A 19,963-nucleotide genomic window follows, 5' to 3' on the forward strand; every position below is an offset into this window, starting at 1 on the left:
GGCTCCCCCTCAGCGCGCGCTGATGGTCGCTCCCTGTTTGTATGCGTTAATGTGTTTGTGTGTGTGAGAGAGAAAGAGGCAGAGAGAGAAAGAGAGAGGCAGAGAGAGGGAGAAAGAGAAAGAGAGAGGCAGAGAGAGGCAGAGAGAGGGAGAAAGAGAAAGAGAGAGGGAGAAAGAGAGGGGGGAGCGTGTTTGGCAGTCGACGATGAGTATTTGCAGACTTTTAAAACCAAACTTGAGGAATTTCTTTGCCACACAGATCAGGATGTCGTCTGATCAGGTAGATGGTTTGGCTTGTTTTGATCGTGCATGGCTCCTCTTGCAGTAATAGCACTCTTCTAAAAAGTTGGTTCTTGAAGGGTTCTCTAGTGAAGCCCTTGCATCTGTTTGGAATCATCTATAACCTACAGAACCGTTTCATACTTAAATGGTTCTTTGCTTGGTGAAAGGGTTCTTCAGCTTGATGGAGAACGTGTTATATGGTTCTTTTACAGAACTTTCTAAAAACAATTCTTTGAAGGGTTACTAGCTTGACGTCGTAACAGTAGGTGCTGTCTGGTTCTACATAGAACCATAGTGTCCCTCAATCTGAAGAACCATTCTACCATGCAGAAAACCACTAGATATCGTGGTTCGAAATAGGCCCATTCCCTTTACTAAGGAACCCTTGATGGTCTGCACTAATGTTTATCTTTGTGGTGTTAGATGGGATAATTTATTACTTTTTAAGAGACAGAAATGCAGTTTGATGGTTTATGTTCCCTCAGTTGTTCCCGTACTGTACAGTAATTTTTAAATGCTGGTGAAAATATTTTGTCAGCTGTATTACGCATTAAAATCCTGCATAGAAAAAATATGTATTTGCTCATGTTGTGATTATTCCTAAGTATATTTAAAAGGGATTTCCAATGATTTTACAATGTTTTGGCCAAAATCAGTCTTTCAGATGAAGACTAAGTCACTCTGAGTGGTTCGATGTGAAACATTTCATTGTAGAAACACTCAGATTTCTTTACAGTGGTGGTGATAGGAGCCAGGGATCGCCATGACTACAATACAAACTCAGACATTTTATTCACTGTCCAAAACCAAAAGTGAACTTGCAAAAGTCTTCTGAGTTTTATGTGCAGTGTCAGTCAAGGAAATGCGATCACTGAGCACTATCATTCTTCATGGTATGGATTCTGGAAGATGTTGGAAACCTATTAATATGATAGCATCATGCAGTGATGCAATTTTCCAGGTGCACTTGCATCTCCCTTTCCACCTCATCCCAAAACTATTCTATTGCATTCAGATCTGGTGACTGGAAAGGCCACTGAACTCAATGTCATGTTCATGAAACCACTTGGAGACTTTTGCTTTGTGACGTGATGCTTTATCATGCTGGAAGTAGCCATTAGAAGATGGTAAACAGTGGCCATGAAGAGATGCACATGGTAAGCGTCCACACATCCATCCATCCTCAACCACTTATCCAGGTCCGGGTCGCGGGGGCAGCAGCCTAAGCAAAGAGGCCCAGGCCTCCCTCTCCCCCGTCACCTCCTCCAGCTCCTCCGGATGGATACTGAGGCGTTCCCAAGACAGTCGAGAGATACAATCCCTCCAACGTGTCCTGGGTCTTCCCCGGGGTCTCCTCCCCGTCGGACATGTCTGGAACACCTCTGTAGGGAGGCATCCAGAGGCCATCCTTGCAAGATGTCCGAATCACCTCAACTGGCTTCTCTCAACGTGGAGGAGCAGCGGCTCTACTCCGAGCCTCTCCCGAATCGCCGATCTTCTTACCCATGGTAAGCAACAATACTCAAATAGGCTGTGGCATTCAAGTAATGATTGACAGGTGTTAACAGGCCCAAAGAAAACATTAGCCACACCATTATGCCACCTTCCCCATCCTGGATTGCTGACACAAGGCAGGTTAGGTCCATGGATTCATGTTGTTGGCACCAAATTCTGACCGTACCATCTGTGTGCCACTGCAGAAATTGAGATTCATCAGAGCAGTTTATGTTTTTCCAGTCTTCAGCTGTCTAGTGTTGGTGAGCCTGTGCCCGTTGCAGCCTCAGTACTCTGTTCTTGGCTGACAGTAGTGGAACCTGACAGGTTCTTCTGCTGTTGTAGCCCATCCACCTCAAGGTTCGACGTGTTCTGCATTCTGAAATGCTTTTCTGCTCGCCACAGTTGTCTGGTTCCTATCACCTCCACTGTAAACAATTCTGACTCAGTAACTTGCTCCAGAACAGAGCATTTCACACCAAAGCGCTCTGAATGACTTTGATCACATGTTAATAATTGAATTACACATTAAATTTTGAATAATAGGTTGAATTACACAATTTTTGAATATTTAAATATATGTTAATATACATACCGGCCACTTCATCAAAACCTCCTTGTATCTACAATATTTGTTCATTTTATCAGCTCCACTAACCATATAGTAGCACTTTGTAGTTCTACAATTACATTTACATTTACGGCATTTGGCTGACGCTCTTATCCAGAGCGACTTACAATTGGATAATTTTTATAATTTTTCTTGCCCAAGGACTTATTGGTATAGTGTAGGGTATTTGCCCAGGTGGGGATTGAACCCCAGTCTACAGTGTAGAAGGCAGAGGTGTTAACCACTACACTTACAGACTGTACTCCATTAAATCATTAGTAAATTAAATCCAATAAATCATTGTTGCGTTGTTACTGCACAATTTCCAAAAAAGTTGGGATGCTGTGCAAAATGTAAATATAAACAGCACAATGTGCAAATCATTTAAACTCTGTACAATGTTCAATTAAATATAAAGAGAACTGAGAAATTCTATCGTTTATTTGGAAAATATATGCACATTTTAAATTTGATGCCTGCAACACATTTAAAAAAAGCTGAGACATATGGCAGCATATGTTGCTCCAAAACCTGTAAATATTGATCAGCATTAGTGGGGCCTTCACAGAGGAGCAAGCCACCCATGCCATGTGCACCAATGGACTCGTATACCATCATGAATGCTAGCTTTTGAATTGTGTGCCGATAACAAGCTGGATGGTCTCTCTCCTCTTTGACCTGTACATGATTTCCAAAAATCATGTTTTTAAAATTTTGATCTGTCTGACCACAGTACACTTTTCCCTTTCACTTCAGTCCATCTTAAATAAGCTCAGGCCCAGAGAAGGCGTCAGCATTTTTGGACCCTGTTTATGTATGGTTTCTTCTTTGCATTTTATGGATACACTGATGACCAGTTTTCACAGATGGTGTTTGTCAGAAGTGTTCCTGAGCTCAGGCAGTGATTTTCACTATAAAACCATGTCTGTTTTTAATGCAGTGCTGTCTGAGGGCCCAAAGATCACAACCAGCCAATACTGGTCTCTTGCGTACAGTGATCTATCTGGATTCTCTGAATCTTTTAATGATATTGTGTTGTAGATGATGAGTTCTTTGCTATTTACTTGAATTATTTGCCCATGCCTTGGTGAACCCCTCCCTGTCTTCTAAAAGGTTTATTGTTTTATTGATAATTATCTGATAATTTTAACTCATAAACAATAAACCTTATACATACATACATCTTTCACATATTTTAGAATACGTCATACGTCAAGTAAATACACATGTACTTGCTGATAAAGCTGATGCAATGTGTTTGTGCTACAGCTTGGAGAGCTGGGTAAAGGAGTAGGGAAGGGAGGAGGAGGAGGCGGCGCAGTGCGGGAGGCAGGAGGAGCTTTTGGCAGGAGGCAGGCAGCTGAGGAAGAAATGTACTTCAAGTGAGTGCACAGTCGATCTGTCTGTGTATGTGTGTGTGTGTGTGTGTGTGTGTGTGTGTGTGTGTGTATGTATATATATATATAAAAATACACACACACACACAGATCAGGCATAACATTATGACCACCTCCTTGTTTCTATGCTCACTGTCCATCTTATCAGCTCCACTTACTCTATAGCTGCACTTTGTAGTTCTACAGTTACAGACTGTAGTCCATCTGTTTCTCTGATACTTTCTTAGCCCCCTTTTACCCTGTTCTTCAGTCATCAGGACCCTCATGTACCCTGACAGAGCAGGTAATATTAGGGTGGTGGATCATTCTCAGCACTGCAGTAACACTGACGTGGTGGTGGTGTGTTAGTGTGTGTTGCGCTGGGCTGAGTGAATCTGACACAGCGGTGCTGCTGGAGTTTTTAAACACCTGGGGGTCCTGACCACTGAAGAACAGGGTAAAAGGGGGCTGACAAAGTATCAGAGAAACAGATGGACTACAGTCTGTAACTGTAGAACTACAAAGTGCGCCTGTAGAGTAAGTGGAGCTGATAAAATGGACAACGAGCGTAGAAACAAATAGGTGGTCATAATGTTATGCTTGATGTTATGCTCATCTCTTGTGGCTAATAAGGGTCATAAAATGCTATATAGATCATATCACCTAATATCAGACTGGACAGTAGACCCCATCTTATAAAGTCATAACAGTGAACAATAGTATGAGTAATATTCAGGCCTAGAGTGGCTGCTGCTGTCCTCAGCTATGTCATTTGCTCTTGTCCGTGATTATCGATAACCTCCTCTCGGTGTCAGACGGTCTACTGGAGATAACAGCTTTCACTGTTAGCTACATTAGCCTCGTAGCTCCACTGCTAAACTAAAGAAGCAAACTTCAGACACCAAACGTGTCTTGGTTGTTTGACTATATTTGGCGTCTTGAATAGAGAAAGTTGTGTACATTCATTATTTGTTTGTTTATTTATTTTTGACCAACTCCTCCTTCAAAAACCAAAACAGACTAAAACAACATTCTTACAGTGGGTGCGTTCTGGGTGGATGCTGTTTATAAGTCTGAGGTAATTATGGTGGGGAGTCAAATACAGGTTAGTGGGCTGAAATGTCTATTCTAATCTTGCACCATTGTACTCTGCAAAAATGGTCTCAAAACATCTTCAGTGTAGTCAATATGAGACCTCTAGTGAAAATGTGTCTGTTTCACGCTCCTTTCTAATGGAATACAAAGGTTTCCTTACAAATTCTATCATCCGCATAACAGCCTGAGTGAAAAAGAGAATCTTAACACGAATTTCAGAGTTTCTTAGTATTTGGTCGTGTGTCTTTCCACTCGTACCACCACACTAACACACCACCACATCAATGTTACTGCAGTGCTGACGAGGATCCACCACCCAAAAAGTACCTGCTCTGTGAGGGTCCGTGGGGGCCCTGACCACTGAAGAACGGGATAAAAGGGGGCCACCAAAGTATCAGAGAAACAGGTGGACTACAGTCGGTAGGGTGCTGTCTTTGGGGGCAGTCGTGGGCTGGAGGTTAGGGAACTGGCCCTGTGACCAGAAGGTCCCCAGCACTGACAGTCCTTGAGCAAGACACCTAACCCCCAATTGCTCCTGGGCTCCTCTGGGCAAGTGTGCTCACTTAGTGTGTGTGTGTATTCACTAGTGTGTATGTTGTGTTTCACTTCACGGATGGGTTAGCAGCTGGCTGTAAATGCGGAGGTGGAATTTCCCCAGTTGTGGGATTAAAAAAGTATCACTTAACTGTAGAACTACAAAGTGCACCTATATAGTAAGCTGGTAAAATGGACAGTGACCGTACAAACAAGGAGGTGATTGTAATGTTATGCCCGATTGGTGTTTACTTCTCAAACTGACTTAAAACAAGCAAAAATTTGTAGAAACAGGTTGAGTAATGTTACAATATTCTTATAAAATCTCAATGAAAAATAAGACCTAATGACTACATTCTAGATGTTTTCACATCATTTTTGCAGTGTAGGAATGTTCATTTGCCTTAATTACAGTGTACAACCATGTGGTCACTCATATATCTCTCCCACTCCAGGAGGAAAGAGCATGAACAGTTGGCCGTTCTGAGGAAACACCATCAGGAAGAGATTGATCACCATAAGAGAGAGATTCAGCGTCTACAGCAGGAGATCATCCGTCACGAGGGCAAAATCCGCAAACTCAGGCTTGACGACTGAGTTCATCAGATCTTCCAGTCTTGACGAGTCTCTCCATGTTGGTGTTTTATGTGTGTGTGTGATTAGTTGTTCACATTATGGTTGGACTGAATTAAAAGAGGGGCACGGATTAACCAGGATATTGATGCTTCTTTCTACAAACTGCTTAGGTTTTTTTTCCTTTTCACATTGTCACTGAATGGCATTCTGGCCACACCTTCTATGCAGAAAGAAGGCCTTTCAACTCAGGAGAGCGTGGACTTAGCAAGTAGTGCATGCTCACAGTAGGCTACAGTTTTATAATGGAATTAGCACAGCTTTTCAAATCGTTATGATAGCTATGCGACAGGTGCACTGACCACATAACAGCTGCGGATGTTTTGACCCGTTGATAAGATTGGGGTGAAGTCGGTGGTCCCCACCGCAGGTCCTGGAGAGCTACCTTCCTGCAGAGTTTAGTTCCAACCAGCTGCCCCTCCCCTTACTTAACTCTAGCATCTAATCTAGCCAATCAGGGGCTTAGGAGGAGGCTGATTCGCTGGAGTACGTGTGGCAAATTGTGGTTGGAACTCGGCTCTGCAGGATGGTAGCTGTCCAGGACCACGGCTGGAGACCCCTGGGTTCAATGTAAATGATTGAAGTTCAGTCAGACGGCCACATGATGGCGATACTTGCGCGTCTTCTGCTTAAAGCAAGATGAGACGAGCAAGTGCAGAGAGGCCATGATTTAGTTTGAATTTTCTGGATTTTTATCTGGAGATAACAAAGTTGTTGCCATGGGACAGAAAGTTAATTATCTTGTGATCTCAAGATAACACATTTATCTTGAGATAATGAGTTAATGGTGTTGTACCTTCAAGATAGCTTTGTAGGTTCAAAGTTGTTATCTTGAGATCACAAGATCACTAACACATTATCCGACAATAACAGTCCAGAAAGTTATAGGGAGAGCTCATGGCCTCTCCGGACTTCTGTAAGTGCCTGTGTTGCTGTTGGTGCACTTGCATCCTATACACCATAGTGCTGCACTGGCAAAACTGGGGTGTCCAGTCCTGGTCCTGGAGATCTACCACGTCTGATGTTTGTCATGAAGGCCTTCATGGGAGTCTGAATAACAGAGCCAGGAGTGTTGTGTCTGAACTGTCTCAAGTGGGGCAGATGTCCAGAACCAAGACGGGTCATTCCTAAGCTAGTCCACTCTAGAAAAACAAAAAAAAAACAACTACCCGTTTGTTCAGGTGAGGACTTTTATTTTAAAATAACTTCGACATGTAATTCAGTCCTGGCTTATAGATGGATAGATAGATGGACAGACAGACAGACAGACAGACACTTTATTGATCCCGAAGGAAATTATAGGAACATAATGAAAACGTATCGTAACATAAAATGGTTAAGGGGATTCCTTGTATTCACAGTGCGCAAAATTAAAGGGGAATTGCACCCATTTTCCAAAAATTGGCCAGTACTTCTGGTTGAAATGTAAATGTATTATTTTCTGAGTTATTACATTGAATGTTTATGATGATAATAAAAAAACATCTGAAAAATTCTGGGGACTCTTTTATGTTGCACTGCATGAACCCCTCCATGTATACAGACATCCCTGCTGGAAAAAAAAAGTAATTAGAACCATTGGGATTAAAACCTGGTGATGGTTTTGCTTAGAGAACTTTCCAGTATGACATTTTAAACTTCCATTAGCAAACCATCTAATGCATCCAGAATCACTCCCACAGCACCTTTTAAACCTTTAGATTCCTTTACAGTGTGGTTTTAACTTGTTAGGAAAGCACTACTAGTGGCTACTGGAGACCACCAGTACCCAGGAGAAAATTTGAATAGTTTGTATTATTATTATTATTTTTTTAGCAGGGCGTATTCATTGCTGTTATATGTTATAACCCTCTGTGAGGGAAGTTCAGACGTCTGGTTCCTATCATCACCACCGTGACCAATTCTGACTAGCTAAGTTTCTCAAGAATAGATTTTTTCACGGCAAACCGCTTTGCATCACTATATTTATATCGTAACCACTTAATAATGCAGCAACTTTGAAAGGTTGGTGTAGTTCTCCTTTAATTTTGTACCCTCCAAGCACTTGAGTTGAGGGTGCGCCCTAAAGGAAGTGCCCTTCTTAGCCAAGTGTGTTCTGTGTTCCTCTCGCTTTTGGTGATTTTCCTGCCTCGGCGAAACTCGTTAGGGGTCTCGGCCCACTTTGAAAGCTGCTTTTGTCTTTTGTAGGAAATACTGTACAAATAAAACTCAATCAAACGTTGTTTTATACATTAGCAAAGAGGTAAAGAACACAAGTGTGCATTTTGGACAGCGACCCATGTGGACTACGTCATGGCTCCTCCCGTAGTGGCCCCGCCCCACCCCTGTCTTTTACGCCGGGTGAACCCGTGTGTCTTTCTTTTCCCCTCACCATGGCGGACCGGTTCCATAAGGTACGTGTGAGAGCTGTGAATAACGGCTAAAAATACATATTTACCGGCGACGGGAGGACCCGCTTTTCTCTGTCAGCGACCTCCTAACCGTGCGGGATGTAGTATCTGTACGTTTGAGCGAGAATGAGGTTCGCAAAAATGTTCTTTTAATAGCTAAACGGCTACATGGCGGCCCAGTGTCTTCTGCGCTGTTAGCATGTGGCTTCGTATTCGCTTCTGTCAGCGGGTTGAACGTCATGCCCGCAAATGGAGACGGTAGAGCGCTAATAACAACCACATTTGGCTGCAGTCGGTGTTTGTGAGGTGTTAACGGCCTGAAAACCTTGCAAAGAAGCAGCTAAAGTTGGCTAACTAAGTTATTAGCAACGTCCGATCTCTGGGACCAGCACGAGGCTTCCTATTGGCTAGCTGCTTGTACGATTTCCCGTTCCACCTTAAATGTTGAACGCCAGAAGGTAAATACTGCACAATTTAAGATGGAACGGGAAAATCAGAACAAGATCATGGGGAATGAGATTTAAGGTAACAGCAGGCGTGTTTTAATGATGTAGATGAGAGCCAAAGGTCTTGTAAACGCACCCTACTTAGTCCAAAGCCTCTGACCGGTGAACCCGCACGTGTCTTGAGTTTTTTGCGCATGGTATTGATGGTGAAATAGTGGTGAACATGGAGGACTTGCGCGTGCTATAACACCCTGCATATACATTTCTGATATACGTTTAGGCCACGAGCTGATGAACTCATGAAACGGGGTTTCAGATATTGGCATGATTTGTGAATTTCGTGTTAGGTTAACAATCTTGTGAAGACCTTTTGAGACATGTCTGGTTTATATAGTTAGACTTTTTAGATCGCGAATAGTGATTATCTTGATTATCTTTAGGTCTAGCTCTTCACCATGCATGCCTTGGATTTGGCAGTTTATTTCCCATCATATATAATTGACCGGTGTGTGTATGTGATATATTCATATACTTGAATTATTTTGAGAAGGTCAGCACTTGATATGGGACAAAAGTGATCAGTCCTGTTTCTGGAGATTTACTGTGTTAACAAGTAAATTTCCTCTAATGTTCACATGTGCCTTTTGATGGGCAGGTCAGGGGTGTTTGGCTTGTAGACCTCCAGAAGCAATGTTTTAAGGCCTTTGCATGAATAGTATTTCTTTCTTCCAACAGGTTCTGGTACTTGATGGCCAAGGCCATCTCCTTGGCCGGCTGGCCGCTATTGTGGCGAAGCAAGTTTTGTTGGGTAAGTTTCAGAGAACTTATCATTTTCTTTGTGGTTTGAAGGTGTTTATACCTTGTTGTCAAGAGTAGCCATGAAATGTGACATTGGCTGTCAGTGATGTCCCATTTTACCTACATTGCTTGAGTTTAACTACCATGAGAAAACCTTACATGCACTACCATCTGAGACAGTCTCCTGAACTGGCCATGTAACTGGCAGCCCATGCAGTTCCCATGCATATAAATGTTTCGTTTTTTCTGTTACAGGCCACAAAGTAGTAGTTGTGAGATGTGAGGGCATCAACATCTCTGGTAACTTCTACCGTAACAAATGTAAGTTCACTCTCATGTGAATAATCCAGTGCTGGTTAACATACAGCTGTTAGCTTTCAGTTTTAGCTTGATGGAACTCTTGATCCTGAATGTTTTGTGTTTATACAGTGAAGTACTTGGCTTTCCTGCGCAAGAGGATGAACACAAACCCCTCCCGTGGACCCTACCACTTCAGAGCTCCCAGCAGGATCTTCTGGAGGACAGTCAGAGGTGAGGGTTCATTTTGTTCACTCGTTAACTGCCTGTTGAAATATGATGAACACATTATCCCGAATCTGAATCCTTTTTTGCTGAGACAATTTACGGATCTGACTACTGAGTTCAACAGGAGTTGGTAAAGTTACTTAATCGTTGTTTTATTACAGAAACTGCAAATCTTAATCCTTTTTTTAAATGTTTGCAGGTATGCTTCCCCACAAAACCAAGAGGGGCCAGGCAGCTCTGGAGAGGCTGAAGGTGTTCGATGGCATTCCCCCTCCTTATGACAAGGTGATTCATGCTTCTGTTTGAAACTTCAGCTGTGTCCAAATGGGTGAAACTTCCTTTAATTTTGTCTGATCTGCTTAATGTGTTGATTTACAAGCTACATGGCTCTTTATATGTAATGATTGTGATCATTAGTTACAGATCAGGCAAAATCAAAGAAAGCAGAAAGGAATTTTCCTCTTTAGACACAACCTCAGAATTGAGCCTGTCTGTGATGCTATTTTTCTTTACCTACATTGTTTGAGATTCCTCTGAGAACAATGCATCTTTCTGAGACATTTGTACATGTTGGACCTTCTTGTTGTGGTCAGTGTACTTTTCCTTACCCAAGTTTGGGCTGTTCCACAGAGAAAGCGCGTGGTTGTCCCAGCTGCTCTGAAAATTGTGCGCCTGAAGCCCACCCGCAAGGTAGGACCTTTTTCAGGTTTAATTGCTATAGAACTGGGGTGCAAGTTAACACCATCTAACTAGTAAAAAGCCTCTCAATTGCTTGGCCTTATTGGTTGCATTGTAAGCTGCATGTCTGAGGAGGGTGAACTAGTAAAACACTCCTGCATTAAAAGGGCTCTTTAATCTGACAACTCTTCCTCTTTTCTAAAGTTAAGTTGTAATATAATATCATGGCTTTAGGCATTAAAGTGACATGTCTTTAAAATGTCAGTTGCTTGTCAGTGATGTCTTATCACAGAAGTATGAGTTTAACAACCATGAGAATACTTCTCATGCACTACCATCTGAGACAAGAGCAACTTATTAGTTTTCTCTGTATACTTTTGTCCTTTTTCAAATGTTAGCACTGTTAAATTTTAGCAACTTTGGCTTTTCTCCTTCTTCTCCTAGTTTGCCATGCTGGGTCGTCTGGCCCACGAGGTTGGCTGGAAGTACCAGGCTATCACAGCCACCCTGGAGGAGCGCAGAAAGGAAAAAGCAAGGATGCGCTACAACAAGAAAAAGGTCCAGATCAAGCTGACCAAACAGGCAGAGAAGAACGTCGAGAGCAAGATCTCCAAATACACCGATGTTCTGAAGCAGTATGGTGTACTGGCCTAAACTGTACCTGTGACTGATCAAGAATAAATGTTTATAGAAACTACTGAGTGTTCGGGTGTCTTTTCTAGCCCAGCTGTAACTTCAAGGATGTTGGTGTCACTCATAGCATGTACTTGACTTTTTTTTTCGTGCTGTTTAGTTGTAATACACTGCAGTCCTGAACGGTTGTCTGGCACTGTTCAGCCAATTTGCTTGTTCAGCTTCTCTCTTCTAGTGTTGAGGGCAGCTGTGCACCATGAGGTATAGGCTGATGTATTAGGTCTTTTAAAAGCAGCAGTATGTGTGATGAGTGGATCTTCAAGGACCAATATTTAGGTGAGTTGTGATGTTTGGAGCTTCAAGATGGAATTCTCCAGCAGACACGCTGTGGCAGGTGAGTCAAGACTCCAGATTTTCCCTGTTAAACTTGGAAATAACAGATTGAAGGATTTTGCTTGGATAAATCTGAATCTTTATGTAGTCATGCTTATTTCCATGTTGTATGGCAAGGTTGTCAGTACTGGGAAGTACTTGATGTACGTTTTTGTCCACACTTGCAGTTCCTGCATCTGTCCTCTTGATGGCAGTGTAGTACTGCTTTTCCACCAAACTACAGGCTTTTACTGCAATACTGTTTTTGATGAGCAATGTTGTAACTGGTATGTAATCCTGAATGTTTTGCTTGTGTTGAAGTACCACGAAAATGGATGACCATGGATCCTATCACTTCAGAGCTCTTGGAAGGCTTTTCTGGAGGACAGTCAGAGGTGAGGATTAATTTGTGTTGTTTACTTGTAGTGTTTGTGAACTATGATGAACACATTTATCCCGAATCTGAACCTTTTTTGCTGAGACAAATTACGGATCTGACTACTGAGTTCAACAGGAATTAGTGAAGTAAGCTGCTTTTTTGTTGCAAAAACTGTAAGCTTAAGTCTGTTTTTAATCTTGTGTTGCAGGCCAAGGCCATCTCCTTGGCCGGCTGGCCGCTATTGTGGCGAAGCAAGTTTTGCTGGGTAAGTTTCAGAGAATTTATCATTTTCTTTGTGGTTTGAAGGTGTTTATACCTTGTTGTCAAGAGTAGCCATGAAATGTGAAATTGGCTGTCAATGATGTCCCATTTTACCTACATTGCTTGAGTTTAACTACCATGAGAAAACCTTACATGCACTACCATCTGAGACAGTCTCCTGAACTGGCCATGTAACTGGCAGCCCATGCAGTTCCCATGCATATAAATGTTTCGTTTTTTCTGTTACAGGCCACAAAGTAGTAGTTGTGAGATGTGAGGGCATCAACATCTCTGGTAACTTCTACCGTAACAAATGTAAGTTCACTCTCATGTGAATAATCCAGTGCTGGTTAACATAGTTGTTAGCTTTCAGTTTTAGCTTGATGGAACTCTTGATCCTGAATGTTTTGTGTTTTTACAGTGAAGTACTTGGCTTTCCTGCGCAAGAGGATGAACACAAACCCCTCCCGTGGACCCTACCACTTCAGAGCTCCCAGCAGGATCTTCTGGAGGACAGTCAGAGGTGAGGGTTCATTTTGTTCACTCGTTAACTGCCTGTTGAACTATGATGAACACACATTATCCCGAATCTGAATCCTTTTTTGCTGAGACAATTTACGGATCTGACTACTGAGTTCAACAGGAGTTGGTAAAGTTACTTAATCGTTGTTTTATTACAGAAACTGCAAATCTTAATCCTTTTTTTAAATGTTTGCAGGTATGCTTCCCCACAAAACCAAGAGGGGCCAGGCAGCTCTGGAGAGGCTGAAGGTGTTCGATGGCATTCCCCCTCCTTATGACAAGGTGATTCATGCTTCTGTTTGAAACTTCAGCTGTGTCCAAACAGGTGAAACTTCCTTTAATTTTGTCTGATCTGCTTAATGTGTTGATTTACAAGCTACATGGCTCTTTATATGTAATGATTGTGATCATTAGTTACAGATCAGGCAAAATCAAAGAAAGCAGAAAGGAATTTTCCTCTTTAGACACAACCTCAGAATTGAGCCTGTCTGTGATGCTATTTTTCTTTACCTACATTGTTTGAGATTCCTCTGAGAACAATGCATCTTTCTGAGACATTTGTACATGTTGGACCTTCTTGTTGTGGTCAGTGTACTTTTCCTTACCCAAGTTTGGGCTGTTCCACAGAGAAAGCGCGTGGTTGTCCCAGCTGCTCTGAAAATTGTGCGCCTGAAGCCCACCCGCAAGGTAGGACCTTTTTCAGGTTTAATTGCTATAGAACTGGGGTGCAAGTTAACACCATCTAACTAGTAAAAAGCCTCTCAATTGCTTGGCCTTATTGGTTGCATTGTAAGCTGCATGTCTGAGGAGGGTGAACTAGTAAAACACTCCTGCATTAAAAGGGCTCTTTAATCTGACAACTCTTCCTCTTTTCTAAAGTTAAGTTGTAATATAATATCATGGCTTTAGGCATTAAAGTGACATGTCTTTAAAATGTCAGTTGCTTGTCAGTGATGTCTTATCACAGAAGTATGAGTTTAACAACCATGAGAATACTTCTCATGCACTACCATCTGAGACAAGAGCAACTTATTAGTTTTCTCTGTATACTTTTGTCCTTTTTCAAATGTTAGCACTGTTAAATTTTAGCAACTTTGGCTTTTCTCCTTCTTCTCCTAGTTTGCCATGCTGGGTCGTCTGGCCCACGAGGTTGGCTGGAAGTACCAGGCTATCACAGCCACCCTGGAGGAGCGCAGAAAGGAAAAAGCAAGGATGCGCTACAACAAGAAAAAGGTCCAGATCAAGCTGACCAAACAGGCAGAGAAGAACGTCGAGAGCAAGATCTCCAAATACACCGATGTTCTGAAGCAGTATGGTGTACTGGCCTAAACTGTACCTGTGACTGATCAAGAATAAATGTTTATAGAAACTACTGAGTGTTCGGGTGTCTTTTCTAGCCCAGCTGTAACTTCAAGGATGTTGGTGTCACTCATAGCATGTACTTGACTTTTTTTTTCGTGCTGTTTAGTTGTAATACACTGCAGTCCTGAACGGTTGTCTGGCACTGTTCAGCCAATTTGCTTGTTCAGCTTCTCTCTTCTAGTGTTGAGGGCAGCTGTGCACCATGAGGTATAGGCTGATGTATTAGGTCTTTTAAAAGCAGCAGTATGTGTGATGAGTGGATCTTCAAGGACCAATATTTAGGTGAGTTGTGATGTTTGGAGCTTCAAGATGGAATTCTCCAGCAGACACGCTGTGGCAGGTGAGTCAAGACTCCAGATTTTCCCTGTTAAACTTGGAAATAACAGATTGAAGGATTTTGCTTGGATAAATCTGAATCTTTATGTAGTCATGCTTATTTCCATGTTGTATGGCAAGGTTGTCAGTACTGGGAAGTACTTGATGTACGTTTTTGTCCACACTTGCAGTTCCTGCATCTGTCCTCTTGATGGCAGTGTAGTACTGCTTTTCCACCAAACTACAGGCTTTTACTGCAATACTGTTTTTGATGAGCAATGTTGTAACTGGTATGTAATCCTGAATGTTTTGCTTGTGTTGAAGTACCACGAAAATGGATGACCATGGATCCTATCACTTCAGAGCTCTTGGAAGGCTTTTCTGGAGGACAGTCAGAGGTGAGGATTAATTTGTGTTGTTTACTTGTAGTGTTTGTGAACTATGATGAACACATTTATCCCGAATCTGAACCTTTTTTGCTGAGACAAATTACGGATCTGACTACTGAGTTCAACAGGAATTAGTGAAGTAAGCTGCTTTTTTGTTGCAAAAACTGTAAGCTTAAGTCTGTTTTTAATCTTGTGTTGCAGGCCAAGGCCATCTCCTTGGCCGGCTGGCCGCTATTGTGGCGAAGCAAGTTTTGCTGGGTAAGTTTCAGAGAATTTATCATTTTCTTTGTGGTTTGAAGGTGTTTATACCTTGTTGTCAAGAGTAGCCATGAAATGTGAAATTGGCTGTCAATGATGTCCCATTTTACCTACATTGCTTGAGTTTAACTACCATGAGAAAACCTTACATGCACTACCATCTGAGACAGTCTCCTGAACTGGCCATGTAACTGGCAGCCCATGCAGTTCCCATGCATATAAATGTTTCGTTTTTTCTGTTACAGGCCACAAAGTAGTAGTTGTGAGATGTGAGGGCATCAACATCTCTGGTAACTTCTACCGTAACAAATGTAAGTTCACTCTCATGTGAATAATCCAGTGCTGGTTAACATAGTTGTTAGCTTTCAGTTTTAGCTTGATGGAACTCTTGATCCTGAATGTTTTGTGTTTTTACAGTGAAGTACTTGGCTTTCCTGCGCAAGAGGATGAACACAAACCCCTCCCGTGGACCCTACCACTTCAGAGCTCCCAGCAGGATCTTCTGGAGGACAGTCAGAGGTGAGGGTTCATTTTGTTCACTCGTTAACTGCCTGTTGAACTATGATGAACACACATTATCCCGAATCTGAATCCTTTTTTGCTGAGACAATTTACGGATCTGACTACTGAGTTCAACAGGAGTTGGTAAAGTTACTTAATCGTTGTTTTATTACAGAAACTGCAAATCTTAATCCTTTTTTTAAATGTTTGCAGGTATGCTTCCCCACAAAACCAAGAGGGGCCAGGCAGCTCTGGAGAGGCTGAAGGTGTTCGATGGCATTCCCCCTCCTTATGACAAGGTGATTCATGCTTCTGTTTGAAACTTCAGCTGTGTCCAAACAGGTGAAACTTCCTTTAATTTTGTCTGATCTGCTTAATGTGTTGATTTACAAGCTACATGGCTCTTTATATGTAATGATTGTGATCATTAGTTACAGATCAGGCAAAATCAAAGAAAGCAGAAAGGAATTTTCCTCTTTAGACACAACCTCAGAATTGAGCCTGTCTGTGATGCTATTTTTCTTTACCTACATTGTTTGAGATTCCTCTGAGAACAATGCATCTTTCTGAGACATTTGTACATGTTGGACCTTCTTGTTGTGGTCAGTGTACTTTTCCTTACCCAAGTTTGGGCTGTTCCACAGAGAAAGCGCGTGGTTGTCCCAGCTGCTCTGAAAATTGTGCGCCTGAAGCCCACCCGCAAGGTAGGACCTTTTTCAGGTTTAATTGCTATAGAACTGGGGTGCAAGTTAACACCATCTAACTAGTAAAAAGCCTCTCAATTGCTTGGCCTTATTGGTTGCATTGTAAGCTGCATGTCTGAGGAGGGTGAACTAGTAAAACACTCCTGCATTAAAAGGGCTCTTTAATCTGACAACTCTTCCTCTTTTCTAAAGTTAAGTTGTAATATAATATCATGGCTTTAGGCATTAAAGTGACATGTCTTTAAAATGTCAGTTGCTTGTCAGTGATGTCTTATCACAGAAGTATGAGTTTAACAACCATGAGAATACTTCTCATGCACTACCATCTGAGACAAGAGCAACTTATTAGTTTTCTCTGTATACTTTTGTCCTTTTTCAAATGTTAGCACTGTTAAATTTTAGCAACTTTGGCTTTTCTCCTTCTTCTCCTAGTTTGCCATGCTGGGTCGTCTGGCCCACGAGGTTGGCTGGAAGTACCAGGCTATCACAGCCACCCTGGAGGAGCGCAGAAAGGAAAAAGCAAGGATGCGCTACAACAAGAAAAAGGTCCAGATCAAGCTGACCAAACAGGCAGAGAAGAACGTCGAGAGCAAGATCTCCAAATACACCGATGTTCTGAAGCAGTATGGTGTACTGGCCTAAACTGTACCTGTGACTGATCAAGAATAAATGTTTATAGAAACTACTGAGTGTTCGGGTGTCTTTTCTAGCCCAGCTGTAACTTCAAGGATGTTGGTGTCACTCATAGCATGTACTTGACTTTTTTTTTCGTGCTGTTTAGTTGTAATACACTGCAGTCCTGAACGGTTGTCTGGCACTGTTCAGCCAATTTGCTTGTTCAGCTTCTCTCTTCTAGTGTTGAGGGCAGCTGTGCACCATGAGGTATAGGCTGATGTATTAGGTCTTTTAAAAGCAGCAGTATGTGTGATGAGTGGATCTTCAAGGACCAACATTTAGGTGAGTTGTGATGTTTGGAGCTTCAAGATGGAATTCTACAGCAGACACGCTGTGGCAGGTGAGTCAAGACTCCAGATTTTCCCTGTTAAACTTGGAAATAACAGATTGAAGGATTTTGCTTGGATAAATCTGAATCTTTATGTAGTCATGCTTATTTCCATGTTGTATGGCAAGGTTGTCAGTACTGGGAAGTACTTGATGTACGTTTTTGTCCACACACTTGCAGTTCCTGCATCTGTCCTCTTGAGGGCGGTGTAGTACTGCTTTTACTGCAATACTGTTTTTGATGAGCAATGTTGTAACTGGTATGTAATCCTGAATGTTTTGCTCGTGTTGAAGTACCACGAAAATGGATGACCATGGATCCTATCACTTCAGAGCTCTTGGAAGGCTTTTCTGGAGGACAGTCAGAGGTGAGGATTAATTTGTGTTGTTTACTTGTAGTGTTTATGAACTATGATGAACACATTTATTCCGAATCTGAGCCTTTTTTGCTGAGACAAATTACGGATCTGACTACTGAGTTCAGCAGAGCTTAAGTTGGTCCTTTTCTGTTGCAGAACATGCAAACTTGACCCCTTTTTTAAAAATCTTGTTCAGGTCCGCTTCCCCACAAAACCAGGAGGAATCTGGCAGTTCTGGAGGTGCTGAAGATGTTCAGTCGTCTTCCCCATAATTGAGAAGGTACCCATTTTAAAGCTAGTGCTGAAAGCTATTAATGATGCCTTTTTGTCTTTACGTTACAGCTTGGACAACCTGAAAAGGCAATGTGAATGTGTAAAAAATAGCAGAATTAAATGTTTACTCAGCCTGTTTTTGGTCCATTACAGAGCTTTACAGGGTCCTTAGTCCTGAGACTCGGCGCTTTGCTGCTCTTTAGTTGCTTTTTGAACTATGATGAACACGTTTATCCCGAATCTGAACCTTTTTTGCTGAGACAAATTACGGATCTGACTACTGAGTTCAACAGGAATTAGTGAAGTAAGCTACTTTTTTGTTGCAGAAACTGTAAACTTAAGTCTGTTTTTAATCTTGTGTTGCAGGCCAAGGCCATCTCCTTGACCGGCTGGCCGCTATTGTGGCGAAGCAAGTTTTGCTGGGTAAGTTTCAGGGAACTTATCATTTTCTTTGTGGTTTGAAGGTGTTTATACCTTGTTGTATATTGTACATTGGCTGTCAATGATGTCTCATTTTACCTACATTGCTTGAGTTTAACTACCATGAGAAAACCTTACATGCACTACCATCTGAGACAGTCTCCTGAACTGGCCATGTAACTGGCAGCCCATGCAGTTCCCATGCATATAAATGTTTTGTTTTTCTGTTACAGGCCACAAAGTAGTAGTTGTGAGATGTGAGGGCATCAACATCTCTGGTAACTTCTACCGTAACAAATGTAAGTTCACTCTCATGTGAATAATCCAGTGCTGGTTAACATACAGCTGTTAGCTTGATGGAACTCTTGATCCTGAATGTTTTGTGTTTATACAGTGAAGTACTTGGCTTTCCTGCGCAAGAGGATGAACACAAACCCCTCCCGTGGACCCTACCACTTCAGAGCTCCCAGCAGGATCTTCTGGAGGACAGTCAGAGGTGAGGGTTCATTTTGTTCACTCGTTAACTGCCTGTTGAACTATGATGAACACACATTATCCCGAATCTGAACCTTTTTTGCTGAGACAAATTACGGATCTGACTACTGAGTTCAACAGGAATTAGTGAAGTAAGCTACTTTTCTGTTGCCGAAACTGTAAACTTAAGTCTGTTTTTAATCTTGTGTTGCAGGTCTGCTTCCCACAACCATGAGGGATCGAGCTCTGGAGAGGCTGAAGGTGTTTAATGGAATTCCACCTAACTGAGGCATCCTGCCCCCCCCCCCCCCCCCCCCCCCCCCCCCCCCTTTTAAAGCCTTTTATTTAACATCAGAACTAGAAGCTGCACGTGAAGCTGTTTTCTTTCCATGTCTTCTCACCGTCTTAGTGATGGTTCTTTAGCAAAGAATGATACTGTACAGAGCTCAAAATCTTTCACAGAATTAAAAGGTTCTTTGTATCGTGAAAGGGTTCTTCAGATTGAAGAATGTGCTGTAGATGGTTCTGTATTGAACCACTGACTCCTTTCCGATTAGTGGTGTAGCTGTATTAATTTCATGGAAGCTAAAGTTCCTCCTACTAAACAGTAAATGCCACATTTTGCCAACCGTTTTTGGTTCTTCTGTGGGCTCTGTATGCCTGTCTATTAGAAACTGCATGCATAAAAATGGGTTCTTAAATCTGAAATGTCCCTTGGTGAGTTTTAATATTGTAAAATGAATTTTTAAAGCTGTTAATATGAATTAATGTCCGAGACAATCGTCAGTAATGTTTGTTCTGTAGAAGTATTTAAGCTTAAGATTTCACATGCACTACTATCTGAGACTAAAGCAACAACTTTTTAAATCATTAGATTT

General features: G+C 42.0%; 4 protein-coding genes, 1 long non-coding RNA gene and 18 other non-coding genes across 25 annotated transcripts; all 23 read left to right on the forward strand.

The window, feature by feature from the left end:
* Positions 1–46: 46 nt before the first annotated feature.
* Positions 47–7,271, forward strand: LOC108431635 (ATPase inhibitor B, mitochondrial-like). Its single transcript, XM_017704921.2, has 3 exons — positions 47–280; positions 3,656–3,768; positions 5,847–7,271. The coding sequence occupies exons 1-3, from the start codon at positions 206–208 to the stop codon at positions 5,986–5,988; spliced, it is 330 nt and encodes a 109-aa protein (XP_017560410.1). The 5' UTR covers positions 47–205; the 3' UTR covers positions 5,989–7,271.
* On the forward strand, positions 6,922–11,558 carry rpl13a (ribosomal protein L13a). The gene is made up of 8 exons (XM_017704943.2): positions 6,922–6,940; positions 8,281–8,417; positions 9,596–9,668; positions 9,914–9,979; positions 10,088–10,189; positions 10,383–10,468; positions 10,814–10,873; positions 11,306–11,558. The coding sequence occupies exons 1-8, from the start codon at positions 6,922–6,924 to the stop codon at positions 11,513–11,515; spliced, it is 753 nt and encodes a 250-aa protein (XP_017560432.2). The 3' UTR covers positions 11,516–11,558.
* LOC119264204 lies at positions 9,755–9,839 on the forward strand. Its single transcript, XR_005130865.1, has one exon. It is a non-coding gene; the product is annotated as a small nucleolar RNA Z195/SNORD33/SNORD32 family (small nucleolar RNA).
* Positions 10,227–10,301, forward strand: LOC119264222. The gene has a single exon (XR_005130883.1). It is a non-coding gene; the product is annotated as a small nucleolar RNA SNORD50 (small nucleolar RNA).
* Positions 10,669–10,746, forward strand: LOC119264211. Its single transcript, XR_005130872.1, has one exon. It is a non-coding gene; the product is annotated as a small nucleolar RNA SNORD34 (small nucleolar RNA).
* LOC119264208 lies at positions 11,130–11,209 on the forward strand. Its single transcript, XR_005130869.1, has one exon. It is a non-coding gene; the product is annotated as a small nucleolar RNA Z195/SNORD33/SNORD32 family (small nucleolar RNA).
* Positions 11,559–12,182: 624 nt separating the features above from the next.
* On the forward strand, positions 12,183–14,400 carry LOC108416889 (60S ribosomal protein L13a-like). Of its 2 annotated transcripts, XM_037542022.1 has the most exons (5): positions 12,661–12,821; positions 12,928–13,029; positions 13,225–13,310; positions 13,656–13,715; positions 14,148–14,400. In XM_037542022.1, the coding sequence occupies exons 2-5, from the start codon at positions 12,957–12,959 to the stop codon at positions 14,355–14,357; spliced, it is 429 nt and encodes a 142-aa protein (XP_037397919.1). In that variant the 5' UTR covers positions 12,661–12,821; positions 12,928–12,956; the 3' UTR covers positions 14,358–14,400. The 2 variants fall into 2 exon arrangements, with proteins under 2 accessions (XP_037397921.1, XP_037397919.1); XM_037542024.1 differs by lacking the exons at positions 12,661–12,821; positions 12,928–13,029 and adding an exon at positions 12,183–12,261.
* Positions 12,300–12,374, forward strand: LOC119264215. The gene has a single exon (XR_005130876.1). It is a non-coding gene; the product is annotated as a small nucleolar RNA SNORD50 (small nucleolar RNA).
* LOC119264206 lies at positions 12,597–12,681 on the forward strand. Its single transcript, XR_005130867.1, has one exon. It is a non-coding gene; the product is annotated as a small nucleolar RNA Z195/SNORD33/SNORD32 family (small nucleolar RNA).
* LOC119264219 lies at positions 13,067–13,143 on the forward strand. Its single transcript, XR_005130880.1, has one exon. It is a non-coding gene; the product is annotated as a small nucleolar RNA SNORD50 (small nucleolar RNA).
* LOC119264212 lies at positions 13,511–13,588 on the forward strand. Its single transcript, XR_005130873.1, has one exon. It is a non-coding gene; the product is annotated as a small nucleolar RNA SNORD34 (small nucleolar RNA).
* LOC119264209 lies at positions 13,972–14,051 on the forward strand. The gene has a single exon (XR_005130870.1). It is a non-coding gene; the product is annotated as a small nucleolar RNA Z195/SNORD33/SNORD32 family (small nucleolar RNA).
* A 624-nt stretch (positions 14,401–15,024) lies between the features above and the next one.
* LOC119264161 (60S ribosomal protein L13a-like) lies at positions 15,025–17,242 on the forward strand. Of its 2 annotated transcripts, XM_037542025.1 has the most exons (5): positions 15,503–15,663; positions 15,770–15,871; positions 16,067–16,152; positions 16,498–16,557; positions 16,990–17,242. In XM_037542025.1, exons 2-5 carry the CDS (start codon positions 15,799–15,801, stop codon positions 17,197–17,199), a joined length of 429 nt encoding a protein of 142 aa, XP_037397922.1. In that variant the 5' UTR covers positions 15,503–15,663; positions 15,770–15,798; the 3' UTR covers positions 17,200–17,242. The 2 variants fall into 2 exon arrangements, with proteins under 2 accessions (XP_037397923.1, XP_037397922.1); XM_037542026.1 differs by lacking the exons at positions 15,503–15,663; positions 15,770–15,871 and adding an exon at positions 15,025–15,103.
* Positions 15,142–15,216, forward strand: LOC119264216. Its single transcript, XR_005130877.1, has one exon. It is a non-coding gene; the product is annotated as a small nucleolar RNA SNORD50 (small nucleolar RNA).
* Positions 15,439–15,523, forward strand: LOC119264207. The gene has a single exon (XR_005130868.1). It is a non-coding gene; the product is annotated as a small nucleolar RNA Z195/SNORD33/SNORD32 family (small nucleolar RNA).
* Positions 15,909–15,985, forward strand: LOC119264220. The gene has a single exon (XR_005130881.1). It is a non-coding gene; the product is annotated as a small nucleolar RNA SNORD50 (small nucleolar RNA).
* Positions 16,353–16,430, forward strand: LOC119264213. The gene has a single exon (XR_005130874.1). It is a non-coding gene; the product is annotated as a small nucleolar RNA SNORD34 (small nucleolar RNA).
* LOC119264210 lies at positions 16,814–16,893 on the forward strand. Its single transcript, XR_005130871.1, has one exon. It is a non-coding gene; the product is annotated as a small nucleolar RNA Z195/SNORD33/SNORD32 family (small nucleolar RNA).
* Positions 17,243–17,965: 723 nt separating the features above from the next.
* On the forward strand, positions 17,966–18,040 carry LOC119264221. The gene has a single exon (XR_005130882.1). It is a non-coding gene; the product is annotated as a small nucleolar RNA SNORD50 (small nucleolar RNA).
* A 363-nt stretch (positions 18,041–18,403) lies between these two features.
* Positions 18,404–18,478, forward strand: LOC119264217. The gene has a single exon (XR_005130878.1). It is a non-coding gene; the product is annotated as a small nucleolar RNA SNORD50 (small nucleolar RNA).
* A 208-nt stretch (positions 18,479–18,686) lies between these two features.
* On the forward strand, positions 18,687–18,771 carry LOC119264205. The gene has a single exon (XR_005130866.1). It is a non-coding gene; the product is annotated as a small nucleolar RNA Z195/SNORD33/SNORD32 family (small nucleolar RNA).
* A 1-nt stretch (position 18,772) lies between these two features.
* Positions 18,773–19,099, forward strand: LOC108431649. Its single transcript, XR_001858165.2, has 2 exons — positions 18,773–18,910; positions 19,006–19,099. It is a non-coding gene; the product is annotated as an uncharacterized LOC108431649 (long non-coding RNA).
* A 45-nt stretch (positions 19,100–19,144) lies between these two features.
* LOC119264218 lies at positions 19,145–19,220 on the forward strand. Its single transcript, XR_005130879.1, has one exon. It is a non-coding gene; the product is annotated as a small nucleolar RNA SNORD50 (small nucleolar RNA).
* Positions 19,221–19,963: the final 743 nt, after the last annotated feature.

The sequence above is a fragment of the Pygocentrus nattereri genome, chromosome 10 (assembly GCF_015220715.1).
Source record: "Pygocentrus nattereri isolate fPygNat1 chromosome 10, fPygNat1.pri, whole genome shotgun sequence".
Taxonomy (NCBI): domain Eukaryota; kingdom Metazoa; phylum Chordata; class Actinopteri; order Characiformes; family Serrasalmidae; genus Pygocentrus; species Pygocentrus nattereri.

Excerpts from the sequence above, each read along its gene's own strand:
- LOC108431635 (XM_017704921.2), top strand. The coding sequence starts at position 206 with ATGAGTATTTGCAGACTTTTAAAACCAAACTTGAGGAATTTCTTTGCC. Across the intron at positions 281-3,655 it reads TCAGGATGTCGTCTGATCAG|CTTGGAGAGCTGGGTAAAGG; the intron begins GTAGATGGTTTG and ends TTTGTGCTACAG. Across the intron at positions 3,769-5,846 it reads GAGGAAGAAATGTACTTCAA|GAGGAAAGAGCATGAACAGT; the intron begins GTGAGTGCACAG and ends CTCCCACTCCAG.
- rpl13a (XM_017704943.2), top strand. Across the intron at positions 9,669-9,913 it reads GGCGAAGCAAGTTTTGTTGG|GCCACAAAGTAGTAGTTGTG; the intron begins GTAAGTTTCAGA and ends TTTCTGTTACAG. Across the intron at positions 10,469-10,813 it reads TTCCCCCTCCTTATGACAAG|AGAAAGCGCGTGGTTGTCCC; the intron begins GTGATTCATGCT and ends GCTGTTCCACAG.
- LOC108416889 (XM_037542022.1), top strand. The coding sequence starts at position 12,957 with ATGAACACAAACCCCTCCCGTGGACCCTACCACTTCAGAGCTCCCAGC. Across the intron at positions 13,030-13,224 it reads CTTCTGGAGGACAGTCAGAG|GTATGCTTCCCCACAAAACC; the intron begins GTGAGGGTTCAT and ends AAATGTTTGCAG. Across the intron at positions 13,716-14,147 it reads GCCTGAAGCCCACCCGCAAG|TTTGCCATGCTGGGTCGTCT; the intron begins GTAGGACCTTTT and ends TTCTTCTCCTAG.
- LOC119264161 (XM_037542025.1), top strand. The coding sequence starts at position 15,799 with ATGAACACAAACCCCTCCCGTGGACCCTACCACTTCAGAGCTCCCAGC. Across the intron at positions 15,872-16,066 it reads CTTCTGGAGGACAGTCAGAG|GTATGCTTCCCCACAAAACC; the intron begins GTGAGGGTTCAT and ends AAATGTTTGCAG. Across the intron at positions 16,153-16,497 it reads TTCCCCCTCCTTATGACAAG|AGAAAGCGCGTGGTTGTCCC; the intron begins GTGATTCATGCT and ends GCTGTTCCACAG.